This window comes from Sparus aurata, chromosome 3 (genome assembly GCF_900880675.1).
Source record: "Sparus aurata chromosome 3, fSpaAur1.1, whole genome shotgun sequence".
Lineage (NCBI taxonomy): Eukaryota > Metazoa > Chordata > Actinopteri > Spariformes > Sparidae > Sparus > Sparus aurata.
In genome coordinates, this window is record NC_044189.1 from 13,613,088 (window position 1) to 13,639,685 (window position 26,598).

At 41.1% G+C, this 26,598-nt stretch overlaps 1 protein-coding gene across 9 annotated transcripts in view; it reads left to right on the top strand.

The window, feature by feature from the left end:
- Window positions 1–26,598, top strand: part of csmd3b (CUB and Sushi multiple domains 3b) — a 376,450-nt gene that overhangs the window by 305,005 nt on the left and 44,847 nt on the right. For all 9 annotated transcript variants that reach the window (XM_030411810.1, XM_030411811.1, XM_030411812.1 and 6 more), the window contains 23 exons: window positions 1,211–1,337; window positions 1,574–1,776; window positions 2,118–2,309; window positions 2,605–2,743; window positions 3,384–3,571; window positions 4,642–4,760; window positions 4,900–4,975; window positions 5,118–5,234; window positions 8,870–8,983; window positions 9,091–9,186; window positions 9,519–9,722; window positions 9,968–10,092; window positions 10,671–10,767; window positions 13,153–13,257; window positions 13,352–13,470; window positions 14,035–14,104; window positions 14,818–14,934; window positions 15,232–15,441; window positions 17,249–17,437; window positions 18,185–18,362; window positions 21,305–21,450; window positions 25,728–25,808; window positions 26,379–26,492. In XM_030411810.1, the coding sequence (XP_030267670.1) occupies window positions 1,211–1,337; window positions 1,574–1,776; window positions 2,118–2,309; window positions 2,605–2,743; window positions 3,384–3,571; window positions 4,642–4,760; window positions 4,900–4,975; window positions 5,118–5,234; window positions 8,870–8,983; window positions 9,091–9,186; window positions 9,519–9,722; window positions 9,968–10,092; window positions 10,671–10,767; window positions 13,153–13,257; window positions 13,352–13,470; window positions 14,035–14,104; window positions 14,818–14,934; window positions 15,232–15,441; window positions 17,249–17,437; window positions 18,185–18,362; window positions 21,305–21,450; window positions 25,728–25,808; window positions 26,379–26,492 (3,126 nt within the window). The remainder of the gene's footprint in view (window positions 1–1,210; window positions 1,338–1,573; window positions 1,777–2,117; window positions 2,310–2,604; window positions 2,744–3,383; window positions 3,572–4,641; window positions 4,761–4,899; window positions 4,976–5,117; window positions 5,235–8,869; window positions 8,984–9,090; window positions 9,187–9,518; window positions 9,723–9,967; window positions 10,093–10,670; window positions 10,768–13,152; window positions 13,258–13,351; window positions 13,471–14,034; window positions 14,105–14,817; window positions 14,935–15,231; window positions 15,442–17,248; window positions 17,438–18,184; window positions 18,363–21,304; window positions 21,451–25,727; window positions 25,809–26,378; window positions 26,493–26,598) is intronic.

Below are 26,598 nucleotides of genomic sequence, written 5' to 3' on the forward strand. Positions count from 1 at the left end.
TTTCGATACCCAGCCCTAATTGATTAATAGAAAACTAGTTACAGAGCCGCCTCAGAACAGGTATAGTGCTTTTTATAAGAAACAATATCATGTGACTAAATGCTGAGTACTCATTCAACACAACAAACACAGCTTTCTGAATAGCGCTCAATATTTGGTCGAATGGTTACATTCTCTAATTAAACCCAATCAAATGCGAAGCCTGTACAGAATGACACACAGATAGACTGCTGCAGCTGTGCCCCAGATGTGAGCTATAAGAGTAACAGCACGCCCCGACGTTTTAAAGACCTCTCTTCCTTCAACGCTGCCTGTGAACTTTCTGATTTTGGATTCAGCTTAATAAGCCTTTCTCCTTTTTTTCACTATCAATAATGAAAGAGTCATAAAACCACTGGCTGATATTCTCTGACTTTATATTTTAGCAGTGGCACACGGTGACCTCAGCTAACCTCCAGTCTTAATATTATATTGCTTCTTATTATTACTGTTTCCTACTTTACCCCCCTTTGGTTCTCTCCTTTTTCTCACTCTTTTGCCTCTTCTCCTTTTCTTTTCCCCCCGTCCAAACTCTTGATATTACTCCTATTACTCGAGATAATATATTCCAGCGACGGAGGGGAGGGGAGCCTGAGGGAGGGGGAACACGGGGAGGGAGGGGAAGCGGCGAGTGGATGAAGATTGTGAGAATATATAACCGAGAGAGACAAAGAGAGAAGGGGGAATTATTTTCTGTTATATAATGCGTGGTGCTTTTCATGCGGGATGAATGCCGGATCAGCACTTTGTCTCTTCTTCTTCCTCCTCTTTCCGCTGCCTGAGTGAGAAAGACATGGGGAGAAAGAGTTAGCTTCTCCCTTAATCCATTTCTCTCTGCGGTGATTGTTTAATCACTGCTCAGTGGCTACTGAGGTGCACCAAGTGGAGCTGATTGCCTTGATAAACAATTGCCACGGACAGATAACTGGTCATACATCATTCGCACGCTTAAATTAGCAAATAAACACTCATCAGCTGGCTCTTTGTTTGCCGGAGTTGATGGTATTTGTAACGTGTCACCACGCTTGCGATAATCAGACAGATGTAGATGCATGTAGTATGGTGGCATTTCAATGTTTTTATATATTAACAGCGTTTCATGTGTCCTGTGTGTGTGTGTTTGTGTGTGTGTGCACGTGTGTGCATGTGCGTGTGTGCGTGGTTCTTGTAGCGGAGTGCGGTGGTCGTTTTAAGGGCGAGTCTTCAGGGAGTATTCTTTCGCCCGGATACCCTTTTCCTTACGATAATAATCTGCGCTGCACCTGGAGCATCGAGGTGGACTCAGGAAACATCGTGAGGTAATGTTGGCCACCCAAAAGCGGGAGTAGAGTTAAAACAGAAGTTGTTCATTTTAGTGCCTAAATCAGTATAATTCACTGTGAATAACTTCCTCACAGTGTTGATAGCTAATCTGGATATGTGATTATGTGTGTTTATCTATTTATATGTGATTAAGTGTGAAAATCAGATGTTAATGCTGTTCAGGCGGTAAAACTGAAAAACAACTATTTTTTGTTTTTTATGCACATTCCAGTCTTCAGTTCCTGTCCTTTGACACGGAGGCCAGCCACGACATGCTGAAGGTTTGGGACGGACCTCCTGAGAATGAAATGTCTTTGGCAGAGATCAGTGGGTCTCTGCTCCCTGAGGGAATCCACTCCACACTGAACACCGTCACCGTTCAGTTCGAGACGGATTTTTACATCAGCAAGTCAGGATTCGCTATTCAGTTCTCTAGTAAGAACTAATGTACAAAACATTATGGAAATGAGATAAATTGTGATATACTTGTGATTGCTTTTAGATTGATTTTTAATGTTAGTCTCTCTCTGTATCTGAATATACATCTTTAGCAGATCTTTATATGACAACAAATCTGAATTTCAACATTTCACAGTGAGAATCTAAAGCTACATAGTTGCTCTACTTCCAAATCTCAGTTAACCAGCCAAATTATCTTAACGGATATTTCATAATGCAGGAAAGTGAAAAGTTACTCCGACACAGCTTTTTCTAATTGCTCCCCCCTCTGTCTCCTCCACCCCCATCTCTGTTTCCCTGTCCCCCTCTCTGTCCAGGCTCAGTAGCGACAGCCTGCAGGGACCCAGGGGTACCGATGAACGGAAGTCGTAGTGGAGATGGCCGTGAGCCGGGGGATTCGGTGTCCTTTCAGTGTGACCCAGGATACGAGCTCCAGGGGGACGACAAAATCACCTGTATACAAGTGGATAACAGATACTACTGGCAGCCCAGCCCGCCTGTCTGCATAGGTGAGAACACCAGCTTCCATATATCTATAGGGACACACAATAGATGTACTGCATACACAAGTGCAGTGGTTTAGGGCTCACTACCTCGCTCAAGGACACGTCTGTGAGTGACTTATAGGAGGACTGTGCAAAAAAAGATAATGTTTAGCGATCTGGACTCGCTCCTGAATACATATATTTCATTTCCCACCTCTCTCCAGACTGCTGAATTAAGATTATTTTTTCATTCTGTTGAGTTTTAGAGAACACTCACATTTTACAGCATTTTAAGACTTTTCTATTGTTCCCATCGCAGCTCCCTGTGGAGGAAACTTAACCGGCTCCAATGGATTTATACTGTCTCCCAACTACCCGCATCCCTACCCTCACTCCAAGGACTGTGATTGGCTCATCGCTGTCAACTCTGACTACGTCTTGTCGCTGGCCTTCATCAGGTAACCTGCTGTGTTACTGAACCATGAAAGTAAACTAGACTTTTTTTTACGATAAAATATTCATTTCCCAGGGGTGTGTTTGCAGAGCACACATTTATTGCTTTTTCCGAAAGGGCTATTACAGCTAAGAAAGAGTAGTAAAAGTATCCTCAGCTGCAGTCGTAATTGGTGCTGGAGAAGGACGTTACGAGATTATGAAAATCATTAGAATTCATCCTCTGGCGGGAATGAATTTATGTCCGCTACATGTTCGACCCTTCAAGGCTGGGGAAAGAAAATTGGAACTCAATATCAGATGAAAAGGTGCTCGTGAGCCTTCATTTTGTTTATCTTGCATCATACAGTATGCTTAGATCAAAAACAGTTTCCAGTGCCATCACACTGTTTTTCTATGTTGCATTTTTTACTTCTACCATTCAGTGTTCTGAAAATACTCTTAAAATCTGCCAAGCTGACATCACTCCCGGAAACATTCTGCTCATGTTTACTAGTATGCAAGAAAAAAAGGAGAAACACATACTGTAAATATGCTGAAGTTCAACTGGAACTGGAAATGTTTATCTTGTCTCTTTTTCTGTGCCACTGATGCCGCATGCCTACCTCTTATCCAAATTATAATTTTTTCTTTATCTATCTCTAGTTTCAATATTGAACCAAACTACGACTTCCTGTATATCTACGATGGTCCGGATAGCAACAGTCCTCTGATTGGTAGCTTCCAGGACAGCAAACTCCCGGAGCGAATAGAAAGCAGTTCGAATACCATGCATTTAGCGTTCCGCAGTGATGGGTCTGTGTCCTACACTGGCTTTCACCTGGAATACAAAGGTAAAAGTACCGCTGTCCTTGTATACTGTGTAGTGTTTGTGCCTCTTAATTACTGAAAGTTAGTACAGCAAAGCTCACATGTTTTGCATGCTTGGGGAGATTAAAGTATGTCTACATATGGCATTTCTTAAAAGCAAACAGGTAGCATTCGTATTATGAGACATCGGAAGATCAGAAGTATAATAATGACTACCCAAGCGAATATAGCGTTCCATTTTTTTTGTCTGCATCCATTATCTAATTGTTTATAACTAGATGTCACCTTGAAGTATTCTCAACGTGCGTCTTTTTCCATTGAGAAGAGATTAAAAACAAAAAAAGGGAGACCAATATCACAAAGGGAGGTGTTCCTAACCAAACTGTCATTTGTTGACAAATACTTTTAATCCACTCCACTTGTTGTAATTGCGCTCAGGGCTGTTTTCTGTCTTATCTGTTTGTCATAACCAAGGTAACTTGGGGAAACTACTTTAAGGTTTTCTCTGCATAACGACGTATTGTTGTCTCCTGCGATGACAGGATGTCTCCAGAAGTGTTTAATTTTCACACCAAACAAAGAAGACGACTGCATCACCCATGAACATTATGTAAATGCATATTTGATAAAGTCACCCACGCTGATGACGGTATGGGTAATGTTGATTTTAAGATGAAAAGGAATGATTGCTTTCACACTACAGTCCCTGCGGAATTAGTGTTGAAACAGTCCATCTAAGGGTGGGTTCGACTCGCTTCCTTAAAAGAATCAACACTGGCTTCATGTGGACTCGGGACTTAAGTCTTAAGTTGATGCAGAGTGGCCTAATCTTTTAGGAAGGGGGCCAAAGTCATAATTTACAATGTGTTCATGTAGCATTCAAAGGCTGAGGGATGATGTTATGGTTCTTGCTCTGTCTTTGCAAACAGTCAAACCAGGCTGTAAAAAAAAAGAAGGAAATGTCCGCCTCATTTGATTATACCAAGGGACTTAGTTATTATTAATTTGTCTCATTATTTATGTGTGCCTGTCACTTTTTCTTTGCCTCAACCTCACTCCCACTTACTCTCTGGTTCTGTGTTTCTGTATCCAGCCAAGCTGAGGGAATCATGTTTCGACCCAGGTGTTGTTCTGAATGGGACCAGGCTTGGATCCGATTATAAGCTTGGCTCTACTGTTACCTTCTATTGTGAGGCCGGATATGTTTTACAGGTACAGAAAAGTGAATGGATGGGTAGCTGGATGAGTGAGTGATCGGATGGTAATTTTGTTTGTTTTTTTTTGGTTTTTTTGGTATGTTGGATGGAGGAATGGATGGCATGCATTCACACGTTTTTCTTTTTGTCTTTAGGGCTACTCTACCCTCACCTGCAGTATGGGAGATGATGGGAGACCTGGCTGGAACAGGGCATTGCCTAGTTGCCAAGGTAACACACCCTAAGTACAGCGACCAGGATAAATAACGTCCTCGAGCACAGCTTAAAGTTATTTTAGTAGAACACGGTGTCATTTCCTATATGTGCTTCTCTGTGAGTCTTTTATCTGTGCATGTGTGTGCTCTCTCTCCAGCTCCCTGCGGAAGCCGTTCCACAGGATCAGAGGGGACCGTTTTATCCCCGAACTTTCCCAGAAACTATACTTCAGGACAGTCCTGTGTCTACGCTATATCTGTACCTAGAGAGTTTGGTAAGTTCATCCATGAATGCACATAGAAAATTGCACACATACCTTTGCAGCGGATACCATCCATCGGATAACATTTCACAGAGCTGCATACTGTACCTGTATGACTCTGTTGGATGTTATAGAGCAAAACCTGCAATACAAAAGCAGTCTGTATTCAAGGAATGTATTATTTAGCTTTTAACGTGCACAGCGCTCGAAAGGTGTGAAGTGAGACAACAGTCGAGAATAAAACCTGTGATCACTATATTCTTTGACATATATTTTCCTATCGGTCTTTTACTCGGTGAAACAAAGAGACATTAAAATTTGTTTCATTTTTAGTAGGGTGGACTGGCGAAAGGAAACCCCCTCTGGGTATGACACATGATCAAAGAAATGCTCGCTGGCTATTTATTTAATTCCCGGCCAGTGTTTTATCATTAAAGTGACATTTAAAGATGAGACTGTTTTTTATCTTGCCACGTCTGAGTGGTGGTCCTCAAGTCAGACATAAATGACTCATCATAAAGATAGGAATATTGTACAGACAGTAAATGAGGCTGTGTTGGGGACATTAGAGCTAATGTGAGTCTCTTTTAGTTGTAGTTTACCTCTCTCTGTCTCTCTCTCTCTCTCTCTATCTCTCTTTCTCTCTCGGAAGAAATGTACTGAAGAAGATTATAGTCAGTGACATATTTCCAAATCAACTTTATCAATGCTGTGTCACTAACAAGTCAAACATTTAAGTTTTATTCTTGACCTTGGAAATAGTAGTTTGTCAGAACATTCCCAACTCAAGGTATAGCTTTCAACTAAACTGTGTATGTCGCAGCAATTGGAGTTTCCCTAATTGTGCTGATGATGGATTGGTTGACATGGAAGCTCAGTTGCAGCTCAATTGCAAGCTCTATGTTGACATTAAATAAGCGCGAAAGTTATCTTCATCAACAGACACCATTAAAACCTCTAGAAAAAGCTGCTCAGAGGACATTTAGTTGGGATTGTGTTGTCCGAGTTTCAATATCATTTAATATCCAGGATGTTGGCATTACATATTGGCATCTAAATTATTGGTTGACTGATTATTACCATGACGGACTTATTGGATCCGTCATGGGCTTTTACAAACAATCCCTAATTGCTGGATATGATGTCCAATTATGCCCTGTGGTGTTATGAATAAATAACAGCTTTCCCTGAGGCTGTTGATGGTTGCTGTCTCATTATATTTGCGTTGCAGCTTTTGGGGTGTCAGGTCCGTGTAGGCATTTTGACTGAGAGTAGCGAACATTTGGTTGGCCTACATATTGTATAATACACAAAGGCAACCCCTCCCTGAACCTCCCACACTAAGCAAAGACACAGAGATTGCTTTGTGAAGTTGCAAGTGTTGGAGCTTTACTGCATGCCCGGATTTGTTTAGCAGCCGTCACTCATGAAACTTTTTTTTTTGGGAGAAAATACATCTATAACATGTGAAAAATATGCCTGTCGTTTATGATCTAACAGCAGAAACAGGCTCAAAGTTGCGTTATCCTCACATTTTGACGATCAGAGAAGTTGCGATCAAATCACTGGAGTGGTTACTAACGGGTTAATGATGTATCACCATTCATACAAATGGCTCCTTCAGTTTTAACAACAGGTGGGGAAAACCCTTTGGCTTTCCTCCCTGTGGAGATGCCATACCTCCTGTTGAATGAGGACATTGCTGAGGACGCCCACTCAGACAGCTCATCGGGAGGCATGGCAACTCCACAGGGATCGATGCCCAGGTTTTCTCCATCTGATGGCAAGAGCAGGGAGAAGCCTTTCAAATGAACAGTGAAACATTTTCAATCATTTGATAACTAGTCCAGTGGATTGATTTAAACTTTGCACGGGCAAAAACCTGGACGACTAAACAGATCTACCAGCACTGACCGCAGTGCAGAAGGATTTCTTTCCTAACAAGCCAAGTGGTTAACACAGTGGAGGACAGCACTGCTATTTTATGTTCCTGTGTGTGGCTTTCTGTGGCGTTATGTGTATGGTTTTTTTTTTTGTACCATCTCAGTGTGAGTGAAATCCTCTGTGCTATCCAAAGGCGTGTAAGCTATTCCCAGTGTGTGTTAATGTTCTTATGCTTCAATGTGCGTCCTGCTGCCGGAAATCTGTTCAGCTGTGAACTCCTCCACCTGCTCCGCGTTATGTCGATATTACAGCGAGGGCTGATTTAAACCTTAATCACTCAGATTTCCTTAAAATCTATACACAGTGGGTGCTTTTAAGTGTTTCTGCTGATGGCCAGAATCTGTCATTCTTTATGACCACTCAACGGCATGCCACTTATGCAGTACACAAGTACGCATCCTTATGTACGACCGTGACATGGCTACAAGACATGCACTTTAGAGGTGGGATCCATCCATAACATAGAGCTAACCTCTTTCACTGCGACTTTGTTTTGTTGTCAGATTCCAATTGAAAATCCACTGTTTTGTGTGCTCCGTTTCACTTGTCATTATTTTAACATGAAACAAGGATTTACATGAAAGCAGACAACATATCTTTTGTGAGTCAGAGCAGTTTTTAGCAAAAAAAAATGCAACTCGTGCTTTCAAAGAGCTCCGCAGAGAGAAACAGCCTTGTACAAAGTGACCAGTGACCTTCTTATAGCTGACTATCCTTGGCACTGTTCAGATATAATCCTTTACACCTCAGCCTCTGGGGCCAAGAGAGAGAGAGGGAGAGATGATATTTCTGTGTGCGTGTGTGTGCGTGTGTGTGTGTGTGTGTGTGTGTGTGTGTGTGTGTGTGTGCGTGCGTGCGTGCGTGCGTGCGTGTGTGTGTGTGTGCGTGTGTGAAGTCAGGGAGCTGGCTTTATTGAGGCTGAAATAAATGTAATTTATCCTAAAGAACATTTTTTTTCTGCATGCTGCAGACAAACTAATTTCCATTTCCACAACAACACCTACAGATTTGCATCTTTAGGCGACTTGCGATTGATTTGGAGACACAGCCATCGACCAAGACAGAGAGACTCGTTTGAGCAAAAATTAGTTCTCAGAACTCCGGGGGGTCTTATAATGCTACCTGCCACCACAGATGCACCGTAAAATTCATGGTTTAGCAAAGGAATCTCCAGCTATTATATGGGAGGCCTGGGATTAATTCCTGGGCCAGTGCACGATGCAACAACATAGTAAAACATGGGTTTAGAGACGTGGGTTTGACAGGTTACCGCTCATGCCTGCTTGTGAAGTATCAAGACTGAAAAACCTTCCCCCACTGCACTAAAAGCAATCGCAAGTAAACCTGTATCACAATTTCAACAAAATAAGTCAGTTTTTGCCCACAACAGCATTTTCGCACGCCATGACAACATCCTTTGCCGTCTAATCATGGAGATTTCGGTTGGTTGGACTGGTGCATGATGAAGATGAGGTGGTGTTTCGACTGTTAAGTGTCCCGATATGTAATTTTGTGCCAGCAGTTGGCTTCAAATAGAAGTTGACACTACAGCTTAATAAAATTTGAATTGGGTGTTACAGGTTAATTCTATCATTGGAAGGTCAGGCTCACACAGTGGCATGGAATAATAATTTGGCACCGTTCAACTGTGGTTAAGTCATCTCTCTATGTGTCATTTTTTCCCCTCTTTTCTTTGTCTCCAGTCCTCTTTGGTCAGTTTGTGTTATTCCAGACGTCTCTGAACGACGTGGTGGAGATCTACGATGGACCCACTCAACAAAACACGCTGCTGTCTTCTCTCTCTGGGTCGCACTCTGGTGAGGATGGATGGATTGTTTGATACATGGATGGATGGAGGGATGGACCGATAGACAACCCGAGCCCTATCCTTGTCTGTCTCTCTGATCTCTCTTTCTCTCTCTAGGCGAGTCTCTCCCTTTGAGTTCGGGAAACCAGATCACAATTAAGTTCACCACAGTTGGACCGGAAACAGCAAAGGGATTTCACTTTGTCTACCAAGGTATGCCAATCACAAGTGTCAAAATGCACTATTATTTATCATATTTATTATTAATAAATAGTAGCACTATACTTTTTTGCAGATGTATTGTAGCTAGAATCATTAAAACAACCATTTAAAAACAAGAAGAAGACTAAATATGATATATATATATGACGATAAGTAAATATTTAAGGTTTGATGAAGTAGCTTGCAACTGCTAAGTAGCCATCTTACTTACAATGTCACAGTGTGTTTTTGTTTGTGGTTTACTTATTTAGCTATAAAAGCCACAAAAAAACAAGCATAGCAGCAATAAACCAGAGCGATTGTGGCCTTTCTTATTTCTGCAGCTGTACCGAGGACCAGCTCCACCCAGTGCAGCTCAGTTCCTGAGCCACGCTTTGGGAAGCGTCTCGGTAACGACTTCGCAGTCGGCTCCCTGGTGCAGTTTGAGTGCAACCCGGGTTATATCCTGCATGGTTCTACTGCCATACGGTGTGAGAGTGTACCAGACAACCTGGCGCAGTGGAATGACACCCTGCCAACATGCATAGGTAAATATTATTCCCGACTAGCATAGCCAGATGCATAATCAGTCATACAATAGACTCTACAGTTTTAATAAGACTTAAAAATCAAATAAACCGTAGGCCTCAATATCTGTCTCCCAGGCCTTGGGCTCTTTGGTCCTCTCCTCTGCCGGGGAAGGGATGGCACAATCGACTTTCTCTTTTCCTATTACTTTCAGGCAAAGTGTTGTTTTAACCTCTGCTTCTCTCTCCTCTCTGCTCTCTCTCAGTCCCCTGTGGGGGCGCTTTGACCTCTCGTCGTGGGACCATCCTGTCGCCTGGATACCCAGAGCCCTACGACAACAACCAGAACTGTGTGTGGAAGGTCTCCGTTCCAGAAGGGGCAGGAATACAGGTAGTACCCGTCACGAGCTGCTTCCCGGCTGACCTATGTATCATTGGCTTAAAAGCTGAGCAGGCAGGATGTCAAGGAAGATAAGATATTATTAGAAGGATGAATGGATGGATGGTTTGTGAGAGAGGGCCCATCCAGAGATAACTAGATAGGATCTAATCGTGAGAGATAATGACAGATTGCGTGTAAGCTAAACCGCTGTCACGGACAAGTACAAAGGCAAAGATGCCTCGGACACGAAGTCTGATAGAAATATTTGACAGACACCTCAGAGCATTGAAATTTCTCCTCTAATTTTACATGACGTGACATTAGACACATGCGTGTTGTGGATAATTTACATATTCTTACAGCCTCCTCTCCTCTTCTTTCACGCTGTTGGACAGTTTCATTGAATATTTACAGCTATTAACAGACATTGTGTATTTTAGTTTCTTTCTAAATGTGTGCATAGAAAGAGCAAATGTACCAGATGCAATCAAATAACAATTTGGGTGCTTTTATTGCTTTTATAAGTCATTGAAACAAGAGCTAAGAGGGCATTCTGCCCTTCCCCTCCTCTTTATGTGTCCCTTCAGATTCAAGTTGTGAGTTTTGCCACCGAGCATAACTGGGACTCTCTGGATTTTTACGACGGAGCCGACAACCACGCACCGAGACTGGGCAGCTACTCTGGTAAACAGCTTTCTGTTTCAGTGTTTTTATAGTGATACTTAAGAAAAGTTACACATTTCACAGCCATTCTCGCTAACAAAGTGTTTTAACAAAATATGCGCAAGTGTGAGACAAATTACAATAAATCAGCAAGTAGGAAACATACAATTATGTCTTTGAATTACAGCATATAGTTATTTTCAACTAAACATATTATTGTATTATAACAAATTTAAAAGCAATAGTTCATTTGGTAGTGAGACTTACTGAACAACATTGTTTTTCTATTTAGGATAATAGTGGTTGTAGTTGGGGGTTTGAGTACATATGAAGGATTACAATTTTTAAGTTCAGTGCTCCTTCACAAGCATTTATGAGCTACATAGCAAAATAAAATGGGAACTGTTGTGACCTGTAAACATAGCTTGACAGATACATTCAAATAAACTAGATTAACATTGCGAGCTGACATTGTGTTGCAATACATACAAGATGCTTCCTGTGTGGCCCACTGCTTCCCAGCAGGAGCTGAGGAGGACACCCGCTGGCACCTGCTTGTTTATCCGTGATTACTCGAAAGACATGTGAGAATGTTATTTGTCGCATAGCTAATTGATCCTCTTAGACTGTAATTCTCCTCTAGGATTAGATGTTTAGTCCGCATCCCATCATTTGATGTGTCAAACAACATACATTCAAAAACATTCCAACAATTCTGAATGATTACAAAATGTACTGCACAACGCCATTGCTTTAAAGCTAGCTTCAGTGCAATTAGCAGCTTCATTACTAGTCCATTTAATTCAAGGTAATTATTGTTTGTTTGATATTTGTAACTCATTACCAACACCCAAACATTTATACAAAATCAAATTCGTACAAATCATATAAGAGGTTTAAACCCCAGCTGCGCCTTTTGCATAGATTTAAAGGGGCACTATGTAGTTTTGAAGAGATTCTTCAACACTGAATAAATGCAAACTCAGAATTTTAATAATTACAATATTAATGAGGTAATAATACAAACTCAGTAATTTAACTTTTCCATAACTGAAAAAGCAAGCTGTTCTTAGAGGAAAAGAACAGCTTTTTTTTTTGCCCAGAAAACTGTTGGAAGCTAGAAAGATGGCAGGGTCCGCCACATATAAACAAAGTAAAACAGTATTGAATTGTCTTCCAATCTACACACAAAACAATATGTACAATATGTTACCCAGTGTCTTTTACAATTTAGCTATGTTTACACTTGTGAACAGAAACACACAAACTCCTTATTTCACTCATGTACACAGAAGCAAGAGAGGCTAAACCATATTTCTCTTCTCCTCTTTTTCTGATGAAAACAAAGTTATTCAAAAACAAACTCACATTCATTCAAAAAACATTCACTTTTATAATTCAAGAAGCCGTCAAGTCAGCACCTTGTTGGGGATTTGTATACTTCTTTTAGGGAATCAAAGTCTTTTGATTATCTGCTTGTTGTGTTGAATAATCTATGGAAGGGCCTGACATCTTTATGACAAACTGGATAAGAGATTATATTGTAGGCAATGAAACGACCGTGACAGTGAAGCATGTCCACATAAAAAGTCTGAATGAGTAAATACTTTCATTACGCCAAAGAAACTTTTTTCCTGCTTGTTAATTACAACTGTTAATTAATACTGTCGTGCGCCCCAAAACAACGGTTATGGTTTAATCCATGCAGTTCATTATTCATCATCAATCATCATTTATTATTAAGGAAAAAATCATTTTTTATATTCCATTATGATAATGAATGAGATTTTCTCTGGGAAACCGACCAGCAGGGAAGCTGCAGACTGTTCAGAAACGCTGCTAATTAATTCCCCCACACAATGGGCAACCAATACCATCCTGTAGCCTAATTCACCGTTCATTCAGAAAATCTCTCTGGAACTTTTATAAGTTTTGTTCACACACCTGCCACTGAACAAAAAAACGGCGGGTAAATCATAACAAGGCTCCGCTCATAGCTCACTGGTTGGAAATTGGAGATTAGAGTTGGCTAATATTCCTGAACATCACCGATAATTCTACCGTGAAGGGCCCTGACAGAATCACCCTGTTGCACCAGCTTTTTCTTCGCCGTTTTTTCACTTTGTACTTCGCCTTGCCATGCTAAGTAGGTCAAGTCAACATTTTAAAAGCGGTTTCAAATAAAACAGATGTCTCATATAAAAGTAATTCCCCGCTCCCTCCTCAGAGAACACTTCACAAACCAACAAAAAAAAAAGTGAGAATGTGGGTTTGGGAGGGCTTTGTTGTTGCCTTTGCTGTCAGATAACTAAGATCATTTGCTTTCAAGCCTCAGCTGAAAAATGGTAGAGAAAAAAAATTTGATTTTGGTCCTCTGTTGCTCTCTTCCTCATTCTTTGCTCTCAGGCACCACCATCCCCCCTCTGCTGAATAGTACATCTAACAACCTCTATCTCAGCTTCAGCTCTGATATTAGCGTCTCAGCTGCCGGTTTTCACCTGGAATATACAGGTATTTATTTGCCTTTCTACTATACAGTTTTATCCGCGGGATATGCTATATATGCACAGCGATGACTGGAACTTTATTTCACATTTCTTATCAGCTATTGGATTGGAGTCGTGTCCGGAGCCTCAGACTCCAAGCTACGGAATAAGACAAGGAGACAGATTTATGGTTGGAGACGTCGTACAGTTCACTTGTGAACAAGGATACTCTCTGCAGGTAAAACTACAGCCTAAGTGTGTATACTGTTTCTTTTTCTTACTGCTGTACCTCGGGACTGTCAGTAATTAGTGGATAGTCATTCCGGATACGCAGAAGACCCACATGCGCTCCAAGTTGCGGTTGTTTAATGTGAACCGACTGCCAGATTTGTATGTGAAATCATTAAAGGTTGCTCAGCTTCTCTGATTGACGCAATTCCCTCTTTTCTTCCCCTGGCTGCACAAACCCAAGAACTATTTAATCTGTGAATCAGAAGGAAACCCCGCTCTCGAGTGGTTTTCCCAGCTCTTGCTAAACATACAACTCTGGTGTGGTTTGCACAACTCCTGAATTATGAATGTCTCTGGTGTGGTCTGCCCGATTTCTGTGCGGTATACAGCACTAACTGAGGCTTGACTTCCTCATGCCTAATACGGTGTGGCTTCGGTTGTTATTGCGAAACACGAATATTATTGTTGAGTAGATCAAACATAATTTTTGAGGCCAAATTATTCAAAGTTCATCTGTGGTGATTTCCCAGCTGTAACATGATAATAGACTGTGCTTGCTTTACATTTCTAGGGCAATGCTCACATCACCTGCATGCCCGGACCTGTGAGAAGATGGAACTACCCTGTACCGCTATGTCTTGGTAGGTATTCTCCTCCTTTACACACACACACACACACACACACACACACACACACACACACACACACACACACGCATGTAATTAAGCCTGGAGACGCATGCAAAACCTGAGTGCTGCAGAAAATGATGCAAGCAGCCTCCATCGCCTGCCCTGACTCTCTGGAAAAATAAGCTGTTTGATCAATTTGCTGTTCTGTGATGAGCTGATTATTTAGTATTCTGTGCAGAATTTGATTAAGCTTTTTAAACTGATGCAAAGCTCAGCCAGTCGCCGCCATAAACATGCACAGTGTGCCGCATCATCAGTATGCACTGAGGCAAACTAGAGGAAACAAGCGGACACACACACACACACACACACACACACACACACACACACATATCTTCGTGCACAATGGTAATTTATTCAAGAAGGGCATTTATTACAGACTCAGAATATTAATGTCTGATTCGAAATGATGCAAAATGTCAGGTCGAAGATACTCAAGTGTCCTGCCAGTGGAAGACTCTTCAGAAGAGGAGAAGTTTATCTGCTGCACTTGCTGAGGTCAGCCTCCTGCTTTTGATGGTTACTTTCAACACTGAACTACTGTTTCCCCTTTTGTTCCTCTCTTTCTGTTATGTGTGTGTGTGTGTGTGTGTGTGTGTGCGTGTGTGTGTGTGCGTGTGCGTGTGCGTGTGTGTGTGTGTGTGTGTGTGTGTGTGCGCGCGCAGCCCAGTGCGGTGGGTCTATGACAGATGTAAGTGGAGTGATTCTAAGTCCTGGTTACCCCGGCAACTACCCGAGTGGATTAGACTGCACATGGTCAGTCAACTTACCTGTCGGCTTCGGTAAGGAACACTGTCAACTTCGAAATAGTGTGTTTGGTTCACTCTCCATTAGACTGTGCGTCTGTGTTCTGTGTTTGTCTCTTTCTGTCTCGCCCTTCATACATCTATGTTATTCATTGATTGATTTTTTCAATTACCCACCCACTCCCTCACTCAATCAGTGTCACAGGGCTTTATCCACTTTGTCAACGACTGGCTGCAGATGAAGCATCTACTAATGCTTTTATTGCAAGCCTCTCTGTCCGTCAAGCTTTACCGATTGCTGTAAATGTCATGAGTGATGCGTTCTCCCTTCAGGTATCCATCTCCAGTTTCTGAACTTCTCCACCGAGGCGATCCATGATTACTTAGAGATTCGCAGTGGAACGCTGGAGACGGGCTCGGTCATCGACCGGTTCAGCGGTCCACTCATCCCCAAGCCGCTGTTCAGCACCACCCACCAGACCAGCTTCTTCTTCCACAGCGACTATTCACAGAACAAGCCAGGGTTCCACATCACATATCAAGGTAAATGTTCTATCTTTTTTGCAAGTTCCTATTCGGTACACTGATCATTTGTTAAGCAGAGGAAACAAGTGTGGAAGTCTGACTTTGCTCTTTCTGAAAACAGTGGAGGTTGCCAATGTGGAAACTTGCTGGCCTTGACTGACTTCATTTGTCAGGAGTGACTAACAGTAAAGTTATAGACATTTAGACAACAATAAAACATTTTTTTTTTTCACTGTTAAAGTGGTTTCCAAAAAAGATATAGGGTTGAAGGAAGTCTACGTGTTAGGATTAGTTTCAGTGATGAGACAAGTTCTGTATTTATTCTGTGTCACGCTAAAGAAAGTTTTGAGCAGTCTTATATTTATTATGACAAGTCTTGCAGATAGCCTCATTTGTGCATTAAACTAATTCCATTAATGTGCAAATTGCAGTGGCTGATGAATAATACCTTTTATCTCGTGACAGGAGCACTGCCGGAGTGTTTTAAAACAGGACTATTTATACTGCTAATGTTTGTCTTTCTCAGGCACATGTATTTCCTCACTCAGGCAAACTTTTGACTCCTGTTACTCTGGCTGTGAAAAGTTGCTGTGACTAAAATGTTTAAATGGCAGACTGTCAGATTTAATTTGAGTGTGTTTTAGCAATATAAGAAGGACAAGTATGAGCTTCACTGGTGCATGATACACTTGTCAAAAACGTACTAATATTAATTTATATATAGTCTGCAGCTGCTATTTTTTTTAGTTTCTCTGTAGCATTTCAGTTTTATTTGAAATGTAGGCTGTGGAGTGCAGTAGTTGTTCATATTACACGTACCAGAGGAATTTTTTGTTTCTAACTGTGCGTATATGCTGATGGCTTAAAAACCAAAGGCTTCACCTTGCGCTTGCTGCTGAAGTTGTATTATGCTCAGGGGTTGAGGAGACCATGATGCTTAGCGTTACTTTAATAATTAATTATTTTTCAGTATTGCAAACTTTTTTTTCTCAATGCGTACGAGAGCATTCAAGGTGAATAATGACAGGAGAATTATATGGAAAACTTAAAAAAAAAAAAATTATTTTTTTCTTGCATCTGTACATGACTGTAGCTTCACCATGTTTCTGCAGCATTTGTACTAAATAACAGTAGGAGAAAGGTCATTTAACATACCCAGCGTGCCTAAAGGTCTGGTTTGTAGGATTCTGTGGCATCTTGTGGTGATGTTGAAGATTGCAACCAACAAAATACTCATTGTCTATGATGATGGCTGCTAAAAATGCAAAAAACTTGAAGTGTTGGGTCTGCCTGTCCTCGGCTATCTGTTGGAACATAGTGGTGCATCATCTATATATATCCCAAAAAATAACAATTCTTAATTTCAGGTGATTATTCAGTCATTAAAACACATAGATAATGATATTATATTACATTTTTGCCAATAGATCCTCCTAACCCCCCCTAAGTCCTACAAATTGGATCTTTTAAGGGCAGGGTGTGGTCCATTTGGCAGCTACAGCTGGTGTTTTGGATCTTAGAGTTTGCAGCGCTGACCTGTAAAGAGCCGAAGAATGTTTGCTAAAATCTTTTAACCATCTTTATCCTTGACTCCTGACTGACTCATTGGTTTGATTCATTTTAATTAACTATTTCCACATTATGACATTTTTCCTGTCTGGACTATCCACTACATGTCTTATCAGGACTAAATATTGTCTATTTAGTGATTGATTGTATTTATTGTGTGTTTCTATGAATGATTTCAGTGGGGTTACACATTCAGACACTACAGGTCCTGTATTGTTACTATTTTCATGACTAATCTGGTCTATTGTCACTCAAGCCTACCAGCTCCAGAGTTGCCCAGACCCTCGGCCATTTCGTAATGGCATTGTGATCGGCACAGACTTCAGTGTTGGGATGACGGTGTCGTTTGAATGTCTGCCTGGATATTCCCTGATCGGAGATGCATCGCTCACATGTTTACATGGAATCAGCAGAAATTGGAATCACCCACTACCACGATGTGAAGGTAATAAAGAAGGTCATATTTGTACCTGCTATGATGTCTGTGTGCGGTTGAATGCAGCGTATTTTTCTTTGGCTTGAGAGGTTTCATATGTTTATAGATAGATATTCACTGGTAAACTAGGTTCTTGGGAGCTGTACTTTCTCCTGGGCATCCTCACTCGTGAATGTTTTTTTAATGGAATTTTAACACTGATATCATCACTGTTTTGGATATTGGTAATGGTGTTTCCATATCCATTGAAGTATTATTCCATTATTAAACAGAGAGCGTACACTGCAGATACAGCACAGAAAGCAAAGTAGAGAAAAATAAGAGAAATAAGAAGTTGTGTCAGGCTTTTTCTTGTTTTTCATTTCCAGCGGTGAAATTATATCAATAGATGATATTATTCTAACTTAATGATAAGTAGCTGCTCACTAATCCAATTATTGTTGTTCTTATTTTCAGTTTAAGGCTTTCAGACTTTGGAGCATTAACACTCAATTGAGGACCTTTAATTTAAAAAGCTGTTTATATTCAGTCTTATAGCTCTCAGCTGCGACAAGCAAAACTATCACTCACAGTAATACCTGTAAAACTACGCTGACAATTTATTCAAGGTATTAAGGAGTTATCCAGTGGTCATTATAGGACTGACAGAGATGTGTCCTCTCTCAGTCATCCAGACAATTACTAAAGCTTCATGAAGGCAATACTAATTTGCTGGTAATACATTAAAGGTAATTCTGTTAATATTCTGTCTTACAGCTCTCTGTGGCGGCAACATCACATCGTTAAATGGAACAATTTATTCTCCCGGTCACCCCGAGGAGTACCCCAACTTCCAGGACTGTGTGTGGAGCGTTCGAGTTCCTCCTGGACACGGGATCTACATCAATTTCACCGTACTGAGCACCGAGCCAATATACGACTACATTACCGTCTGGTAGGTGTTATTTATTTTCATATTTTTTCTTTTAATTTTTTTCCATTTCCACTCTACTTGTTAACTGACACTCTTGATCCCGGCTATGTGCTGCTTCCTTTCAATATTTTTCTGCTTCATCGAGATCTATTTCACTGAGAAGCGATCTTTTTTTTCATTTGAGTGAATAGCCATTTCATATGTGCCACATATTCAAAGAACATCAGCTACACACACACGCACTCACACAGACACACACACACACACACACACACACACACACACACACATTCTCTCTTTCACACAGGATGTCATGCTCCTTAACATCTTTTCAGTACTGGCCACTAATTGGCTAAATTCCTGCAAGGGTTACTATGACTACAGACATCTCCCCCTGAATATAAAGTTACCCTGACATGATTTCCTTCTTGTCATGTTTTACTCGTCTCGATTTATGTCCCTCAGTTCTTCACGATATCTCTAAGTCTCAGTCGGTCTTATGTGTTATGTACAATCCATCTTCTCTCGCTGCCTGCTCAGCAACCAACTTCTCCCCTCAATAGTCTTATTGCAGGGGAGAAGCCATTGGTAACAGCATGTGCTTAAATGGTAGCATTGCTTTCAGATGGCAGCAGAACCGTAAAGAGACTGCACAATCTTTTCCCGGGTTGCCATGTTGCTGCCCCTTCTCTATAGCTAAAGCCTGTCTTCTATAAATAGACGGCAGGGAGCAGCATCAACAGTTTAGAAACGTCACCTGGCACACAGACACGGAGAGGCAGGGCTAGGCAGGGACAACACAACAACAGCAGGGTAAGGAATGGTGTGCTGCTGAAACATGTATTTTTAGACCAACACAGAAGGACCAAATGTCTGTCTTGTACTTCTGTTAGCCTGTAATGATGTTAGCGCTAACAGCCTTCCAGATTTTCCAGGCTTGGCTGTCTACGCAGCTCTCAGAACAATTTTACAGCAAAAAAAAAATACTGTCGTCTGCTGAGAAAAGTCTGGGGACGCAGTTTCACCCTTCCCCTGACGAGGACCTGGATGATCCACAAGTGTCCAACACTGACTGTCTAAAATAATTACTTTGATAGTCTCTTTCCTCCAGAGAAGGACAGGTATACCAAGAAATTGGACAATGGAGACCCTTAGTCTCTACCAGAATAAATCATCCCATTATGTGACCTGAGGTTAGTTACAGTGACAGTTAAGTCTATCTTCCTTTAGGGAAAACTTTTATAGAACTGGAGAATCTTAACAGTGTTGCCATGTCATTCTCTGCCTATTGACATTCTATTAAATGATCAATCTTTTAAATTCTCTTTTTTTCCTCAAAAATGCTGCTAGATTATATAACACAATCATATAAGTGTGAGATATTGTTGGGCAAACACTTGACATTAGAGAGCCGCCTCTCTTTAGCTGCACAGCTCTTTCATGGCTGCACATACCAAGTGCAACAGCTCCTTTTTCTTCAGACCTGTGGGATGTGGCTAGCTGAGTGTATGGATGCACCTTACAACATGCAGCCTGCCCTTCTACCTACAATCACCATAACAAGGTTGAGCCATGTGCAGTCCACCCACAGCTGACTTCCATGATTTGGTCGCATAGCAGGTCCCTGACCCCGCTGTCAGTTGGAAAAGTGGATAAAACTGCTGAACTCACACAAAACAAAGACGGCAACCACACACACACGAAATGAGAAGACTCACAATCTCAGTCACACAGCCGCAAACAGTGGTTTCCTGTAGAGAGCACAGTGTCGGTGGCAAAGGTGTGATTTTCGCAGCGGTTTCCACAGTCCAGCACCAGCCAACCTGACAGTCAGTTAGTCTGCTAATTGGTCTCACACTGGGAGGCTTACTACAGGTTATCACCCTAAGAACGATCATGTATGTCACAGATGTTGCCTTGTGTTACACCGCCTCACTCATTGAAAGCGTTCTTTGTTCTCTCCACAGCATGTTGCCATAATATGCTTATAAATGTAAGGGAGTGTTAGCATCAGCAATAATCAGCAGTGGGAAGCAATACATGATACTAATCTGATGACTCTGAAACAGTCGATGTGAATCAGAGAAGAGGATGATTCCTTACGTTACCCGACAGGTACAATTGGCCTCATCCAAAAACACTTAAGAAATAATCATTTCATTTAACTTCACGATGATACTTCTTAATCACTGATAATGACCATGCTATTGGTTATTTCCAGCCTGACAGCTGGCGGGTTTGGCATTAAAGATGATATATGCCCGTGACACTGCAACAGAGAGCCTGACCCGCCAGTTGACGGATAACTTCCTGTCTGCCTTCTGTGGTAATTGTGTAACTTTTCATGAGTGCCAGGCTGAAGTAAACTAAACCAAAGCCAAGTCTACAACAGGATTTACATTTGTTATTCTTATGATCTGAGGACAGCTTAATCAATATTTATGAACTTCCCAGAGCAAGAATGAGAGAGCCAGGGCTTTGAACTGTGTTGTTTAGCAAGAGACAAAAAAGGGGCTGCTCCTTTGTGAGCGAGCTGGAATCTGAGTTTGTGGAGGGTTTTTTTTCTATCAGGATGGGCTTTGTGACATTGTAGTTTGGATTGTTTCGAGATGGAAGATGAGCCTGCAGCCATGCACAATCACTCTGGGCGCTGGCGCTTTGTCATACAGTGTCCGACTCCATTCGCAGTCAATGGAGCATCTCCACGTTTTGTCTCATAAATATCATCAAGCCCCTTCCATCTTTGTTTCTAGCCTCGGAGAAACCATTTCCTGTTCCCAAATAGCCATTTAACTGTCAGAGATGACTGCAGTAACTTATTCAAATTATGTTTTAGGGTGACTTTTCTTGCGTATTGTTCTATAAAGAAGCTCCATTTGTTTATGGGCCTTTAGTCTCTAAGTACCCTCTTTGTAACAGAAGCTTTCTATGTGTGTGTTTCTTCCCTCTTTGTTTCCCTGTAGGGATGGTCCAGACCAGTCGTCTCCTCAGATTGGCCAATTTAGTGGGAACACGGCTTTGGAGTCCGTCTACTCGACCTCTAACATCATCCTCATCAAATTCCACTCTGACTTCTCTGGAGCTGGCTTCTTTGTCTTGAGCTACCATGGTAAGGAAGTAAAAACATCATCAGATGTGCCACAGAGCTAGCGATCGCATAAATGTATACAGTAACTGGGGATATCGTTTGATTGTGTTGTTCAGTTAAAAATGCCATTCTCATTAACTGCTGCCTCTTGCTCGGTTGTCCCAAGGTATAGTGGTAAAACTATAATGCAGTCATTAGCCGTAGCTGCAGTGACGGCATCGATCTGTTTGTTGTAAGGCTCTCTTCAACTTCTTCCTCATTACGTTCAGTTCAGACCTGCTTCCTTTGACTCATTCTGACTCATGTCGTTTTTTCTTCCTCTCAAGCTTTTTACTCTCTGATTGAAGCCAGCATCTTTGTCCCAGCCTACACACAATAATGAGATATTAGTCACAGTGGTGCTATTGATAGTCATTTTATTATGACTTGAGTTGGCATTGTCTGCCTGAAGGTTTTCTTTAGCGTTATAGACAACAGTGGTCATTGGTCATCATTGTGCAGCTTTTATCAAACAAATTGAATCCGTTTTCATTCGTCAATGCCATTTTTTCTGTTTATCCGGTTACTTTAAATGATAGCGGTTGCTCTTACAAGTGAGTCATAGAATACATGAATAAAGTCTGTGGTGTGATTTACTTTTCAGGTATCACTTGCTTGGTTATAAAACAAGAAGACCGTTTGGTTTATTGTCCACATATGTTGATAAAATACGGCAGTAACCCGTGAGGTTAGTGATCAGTCCAAGGTAAGCTAATGGCCAGTGTAAACCTATATTACCAATGCCATTAGCAATATAAATGCTCATCATTGAACAGAAATTAACGTTGCACAGTTTGGTTGCCTTTGACAGCAACTTTCACTGAGAAAAATCATTAATCCTTCAACCTAACCTGGGTGTGAACATTAATCTTGTCTTTGTTTGCCTCCAGTTATCATTTTTGTTCCTTTCTACAACTGCAATCAGATGAGGAGAAAATACTTTTAATAGCCTTGAAAAACACAACACAATTTAATTAGGACAGTAGTCATGCAACTGATTCATCATTTATAGGGACAAGGTGAATCTTTAGTATGTTCAATAAAAAACAATTAGACTTGTGAATTCAGCATTTTAACGAAACGATGCACTAAAGCCAGACATAGAAGTGGTGCAGTCTTACTCACATACAAACACTCTCCATGTCAAAATGCTCTACAGCATTCAGTCTTTCATTTTAGTTCAATCTCTCTACCATGGTCCTTCAGTGCACTTAGATACCCCCCTTGTTTTTTTGAACCGCTGTTAAGATGAAAAACCTCCCCGGTCATCTTTTTTCCTGTTTCGCCTGTCTGCCTGCAAGCATCAATCTTCAAACACTTTGGTCCGTCTTTTTTATCCCCTATCCGTCTCCTGTCATGATAACACGTTTAAGTCAAATGATCATGTTTTTAAATCATGCTTTGACTTGAAGGTTTGAGGAATAACACAATACTTTATGTGCTTACCGTATACACTCAACTATTTAAAGGTCCAACAGGACATGAGACTTTTCTTTCCTTTGTGGATTTAAGAGGCTAGAGTAAGGATCATTAAATACACTGTGAAAGTATCAAGTATGTTGAACAGCTACATTTTCTTCCCTATGTGCACACTCTAGTGTTTACTGAAGGTATGTCTCACTTGTCAAAAGAGCCAGATGTATTACACTTTGAGAGTTTGAGAGAATAGTTTCAGATGAATCTTACGTGCTCTTGGCTGCAAATGTAATGCATTGTCGTCAAACTGCAAAGGCTGTTGTTTTATTTTGGCATTGCACTGGGGGGGCCAGACCGCAATGAACTGATTATTGTATTCGTCATCCTTGTCAGAATTGTTGTTTTTTTCGTGTGTGAGGTTTAATTTGACAGAACGGCTTTGAATGAGTCTAAGTGTCTGTACCCTTCACAACACTTTCCACATTCCAAATCTAATTCTCTTTCTCCCTCCTAACACATACAAACACAAGTACATACACATGTAGAACTTCCGTCCTCATGAGACTTACATTAGCCGCTTCTATAAGAGTTGCCGCTCATTGCTTTTTAATGAAAAGACGTCGAGTCGCGCACAAGCTTTACTTTTTCACACAGATGCCATGCCGTTAATGAATTTCCGTTGGCAGGTTGTGACTGTCAGCTGTCAGCCTCACACGGGAACAATAACCATCTGAGGGGTTCAAGTTTATTTTCGATTTTTGCTTTATTGGAGATTGCACAGAGGAGAGTGACAGGGGAAGACTGATAAGACAGGGAGGGGATGACATGTGAGGCAGCGGTTGTTAGTATTACTTTGTCTCTTCTGTTTTGATAGACACTGTAACAAGAGAACAGGTAAGACAGGCATGAGTGAGAGGTAGGTGATCAAGGAGGGCAACGTGTGTGATCGTGTGGAGATGAGTCACTAAAAGTAAATAGGGTAAAAACATTATCTTGGAGTTATCACCATGAAACTTCTACAGTTGATCATTTACATGAAGACACTTTTTTTTTGAACATATAAGTTAAGGATTATGTAATGAAAAATGCCTTAATTTGCTACATTTCCAGAACTAAAATTTGAACACTGAATAAAGTCGTGGTCAGAATTACATGTTAGGGTCCAAAGTTCTAATACAATGCATTTTGGATCACTTAATCCGAAAATACATTGAACAACCATAAAACAATGATATTAACAAATCCCTGTAGGTAAACTTTCAGAATGTGTAGCAGATAGGAATAAAATTTGAAACTTTAGGGATTGAAGTCTTACTGAAATTGATTTATGGCTCAGAGAAAGTCGTTTTGAGCAAACAACCTTTAACAATACAGTACATATTTTAATGTTTCAATATGCATATTAGGCTGTGCAAGTTAAAGGTGTTGTTGATAACATACAGCCACTAAATGTGGTGTTCCATCTCCCCCTTTCCATTGCATTTGCGTCAAAACAAGTATTGACATGTATAAATTTGCACACATTTCCAGAATGTTTTCTTTCCACTAGTCTTAAAGAAGACGCTGAAGAAAAAATATTCCAGTACTTAAAATTTGACTTGTGCATAAAAACAAAAACAAAACAAATGTAGTTCCTCTGGTGTCTGGCCTTCATTCTTGATAAATTCAGAAAGTGTATGCACCATTAATTTGGCGGGAACTTGATAGAACAAGGGACAGAGTTTCTACCATTCTTCAGTGTCCTTTGCTGACGCAAACGAAACTCGGAATGTCACAGTTTGCATCTGAAACAGCTGTTAAAGTGCAGTTTTGGTTTGAAATGCCAACACAAACCCCAAAGGAAGCATCAACCCACTGTTTGGGGATGTTTATCTGTGTCATTGTCCTTCTATTTGTTTATCTCTGGGTCAAGGTTCTGAATGCCAGCGCTCCCATGCAGAGGCGAGGACCGTACAGAGGTGGATGATGTTGTCATGGACGCGAGGCCGAGAAAAGCCGATGTGACGTGAATGTGAGAGTAGCTATAAAAAACGGTCCTGAAGCTTAGTGAGATCAATGACTGCTCACAGTGAACCTCTCCTCTCGCGCACAGGAGCGCAGACGCCACCGCGCACGCACGAGCACACACGCGCGGACCACAGGGCTTTGATATGCATGAGAGCAGCAGATACTATTGGCAGGTCTCATTTTCATAGTCAATTTCATCCTGACTTATAGCTCTCAGCCCTTCCTCCCGCTTTCACCCGTAGTCCTCCCCTCTTTCTGTCTGGGTCTTTCTGTTCTCTCTCTCTCTCTCTCTCTCTCTCTCTCTCTCTCTCTCTCTCTCTCTCTCTCTCTTTCTCACTCATACACACACACACACTCTGTTCACACGCACACTCTCTGTTAGTGAGTGATCTATGGTCATGCAGTAATATTGATTACAGCCTTCAGCTCAGTGGCTGTGAAGTCAGTTCCTTTTTATGAGTCAAGGCAGTGCTGTATCTGTGTAACCGCTCTGTTTTTTGATTCCACGCTTTGCTGACCTGACCACCTGAACTTGGAAAAAAAAGACGCAAAGTTAAACTGAAACAGGCACGATTAAATAAAATAGAAAGAAAAAACATGTTATGTAACTGTTTGGTTTTCTGAAGATTTCTCGCCACAGTTCTCTGGGCAAGTCGGATACGGCACATTAGTGCAGGTCGACTAGAAAGGTTACGTTTAAAACATTCACGTAGGAAAAAAAAAGTTACTTTGGAAACATCAGAAAGTTTTGAGATTTTTACCGACCACATTTTCTCTGACACGATGTCCCCTCTCTTTGTCCTCCCTGCTCCCCTCTGCTGTGTCTCTTCTCCTAGCCTACCAATTAAGGGTTTGCCAGCCTCCTCCAGAAGTGCCCAACGCTGTCATGTTGATGGAGGATGGCGAGTTGGAGATAGGTGAGTTTGCTGTCTGACTGCAGTGCCTCTTGACATGTCAATTTGATGGAGGAAGCAAACTTGGGTCTTATAACTCTACAGTGTCTGGTACGAGAACAAATATCGTCTTGTCTATAAAAGATAGTCGTTTTTCAAGCAAAAAATGACAAACATATACTTCCAGCTTCTTTTAAGAAATGGCTGCTTTTCTTTGTTGTTTATCATGATTCATGAAGAATGTGTGTTTTTTTTAAGTGTTGGACAGTTAAAGCAATTTGGAGATGTTATTTTGTTATTTTATGAGCATTTTCCTCATCTTTGTGACATTTACAGACTCAACGATTAGATTGATTCTAAAAATGATCTGCAGATTTATCGATAATAAAAGAAAACGTAAATCGAATAGAATAGTTGTCAGTGTAGTGGAGGAAAAGTACCTTTTCTCTGATATGCAGAGAAGTGTTAATACAAAGTGACTCATGTTAAGCAAGTATCTCAGTATACTGTAAATGTAAAGTACAGGAGAAATCAACAGCACTGTTTCCTTCTTGCTGCCTCGACTTTGCTCTCACACTGATTTTGTGCGTCCAGGTGACATCATCAGGTACAGATGCAATCCTGGATTCTCACTGGTAGGCAGTGAGATTCTAACATGTCGCCTCGGAGAAAGACTTCAGATGGATGCGGCACCACCAACATGCCAAGGTGTGTGCATGTCACTGCAAAAGCAATTTCAGTGTGTTTGTAATAGATTTTACTAAATTATTATGCACCCATGTAACACAAACATTTCCCTCTCTTCATTATTGTC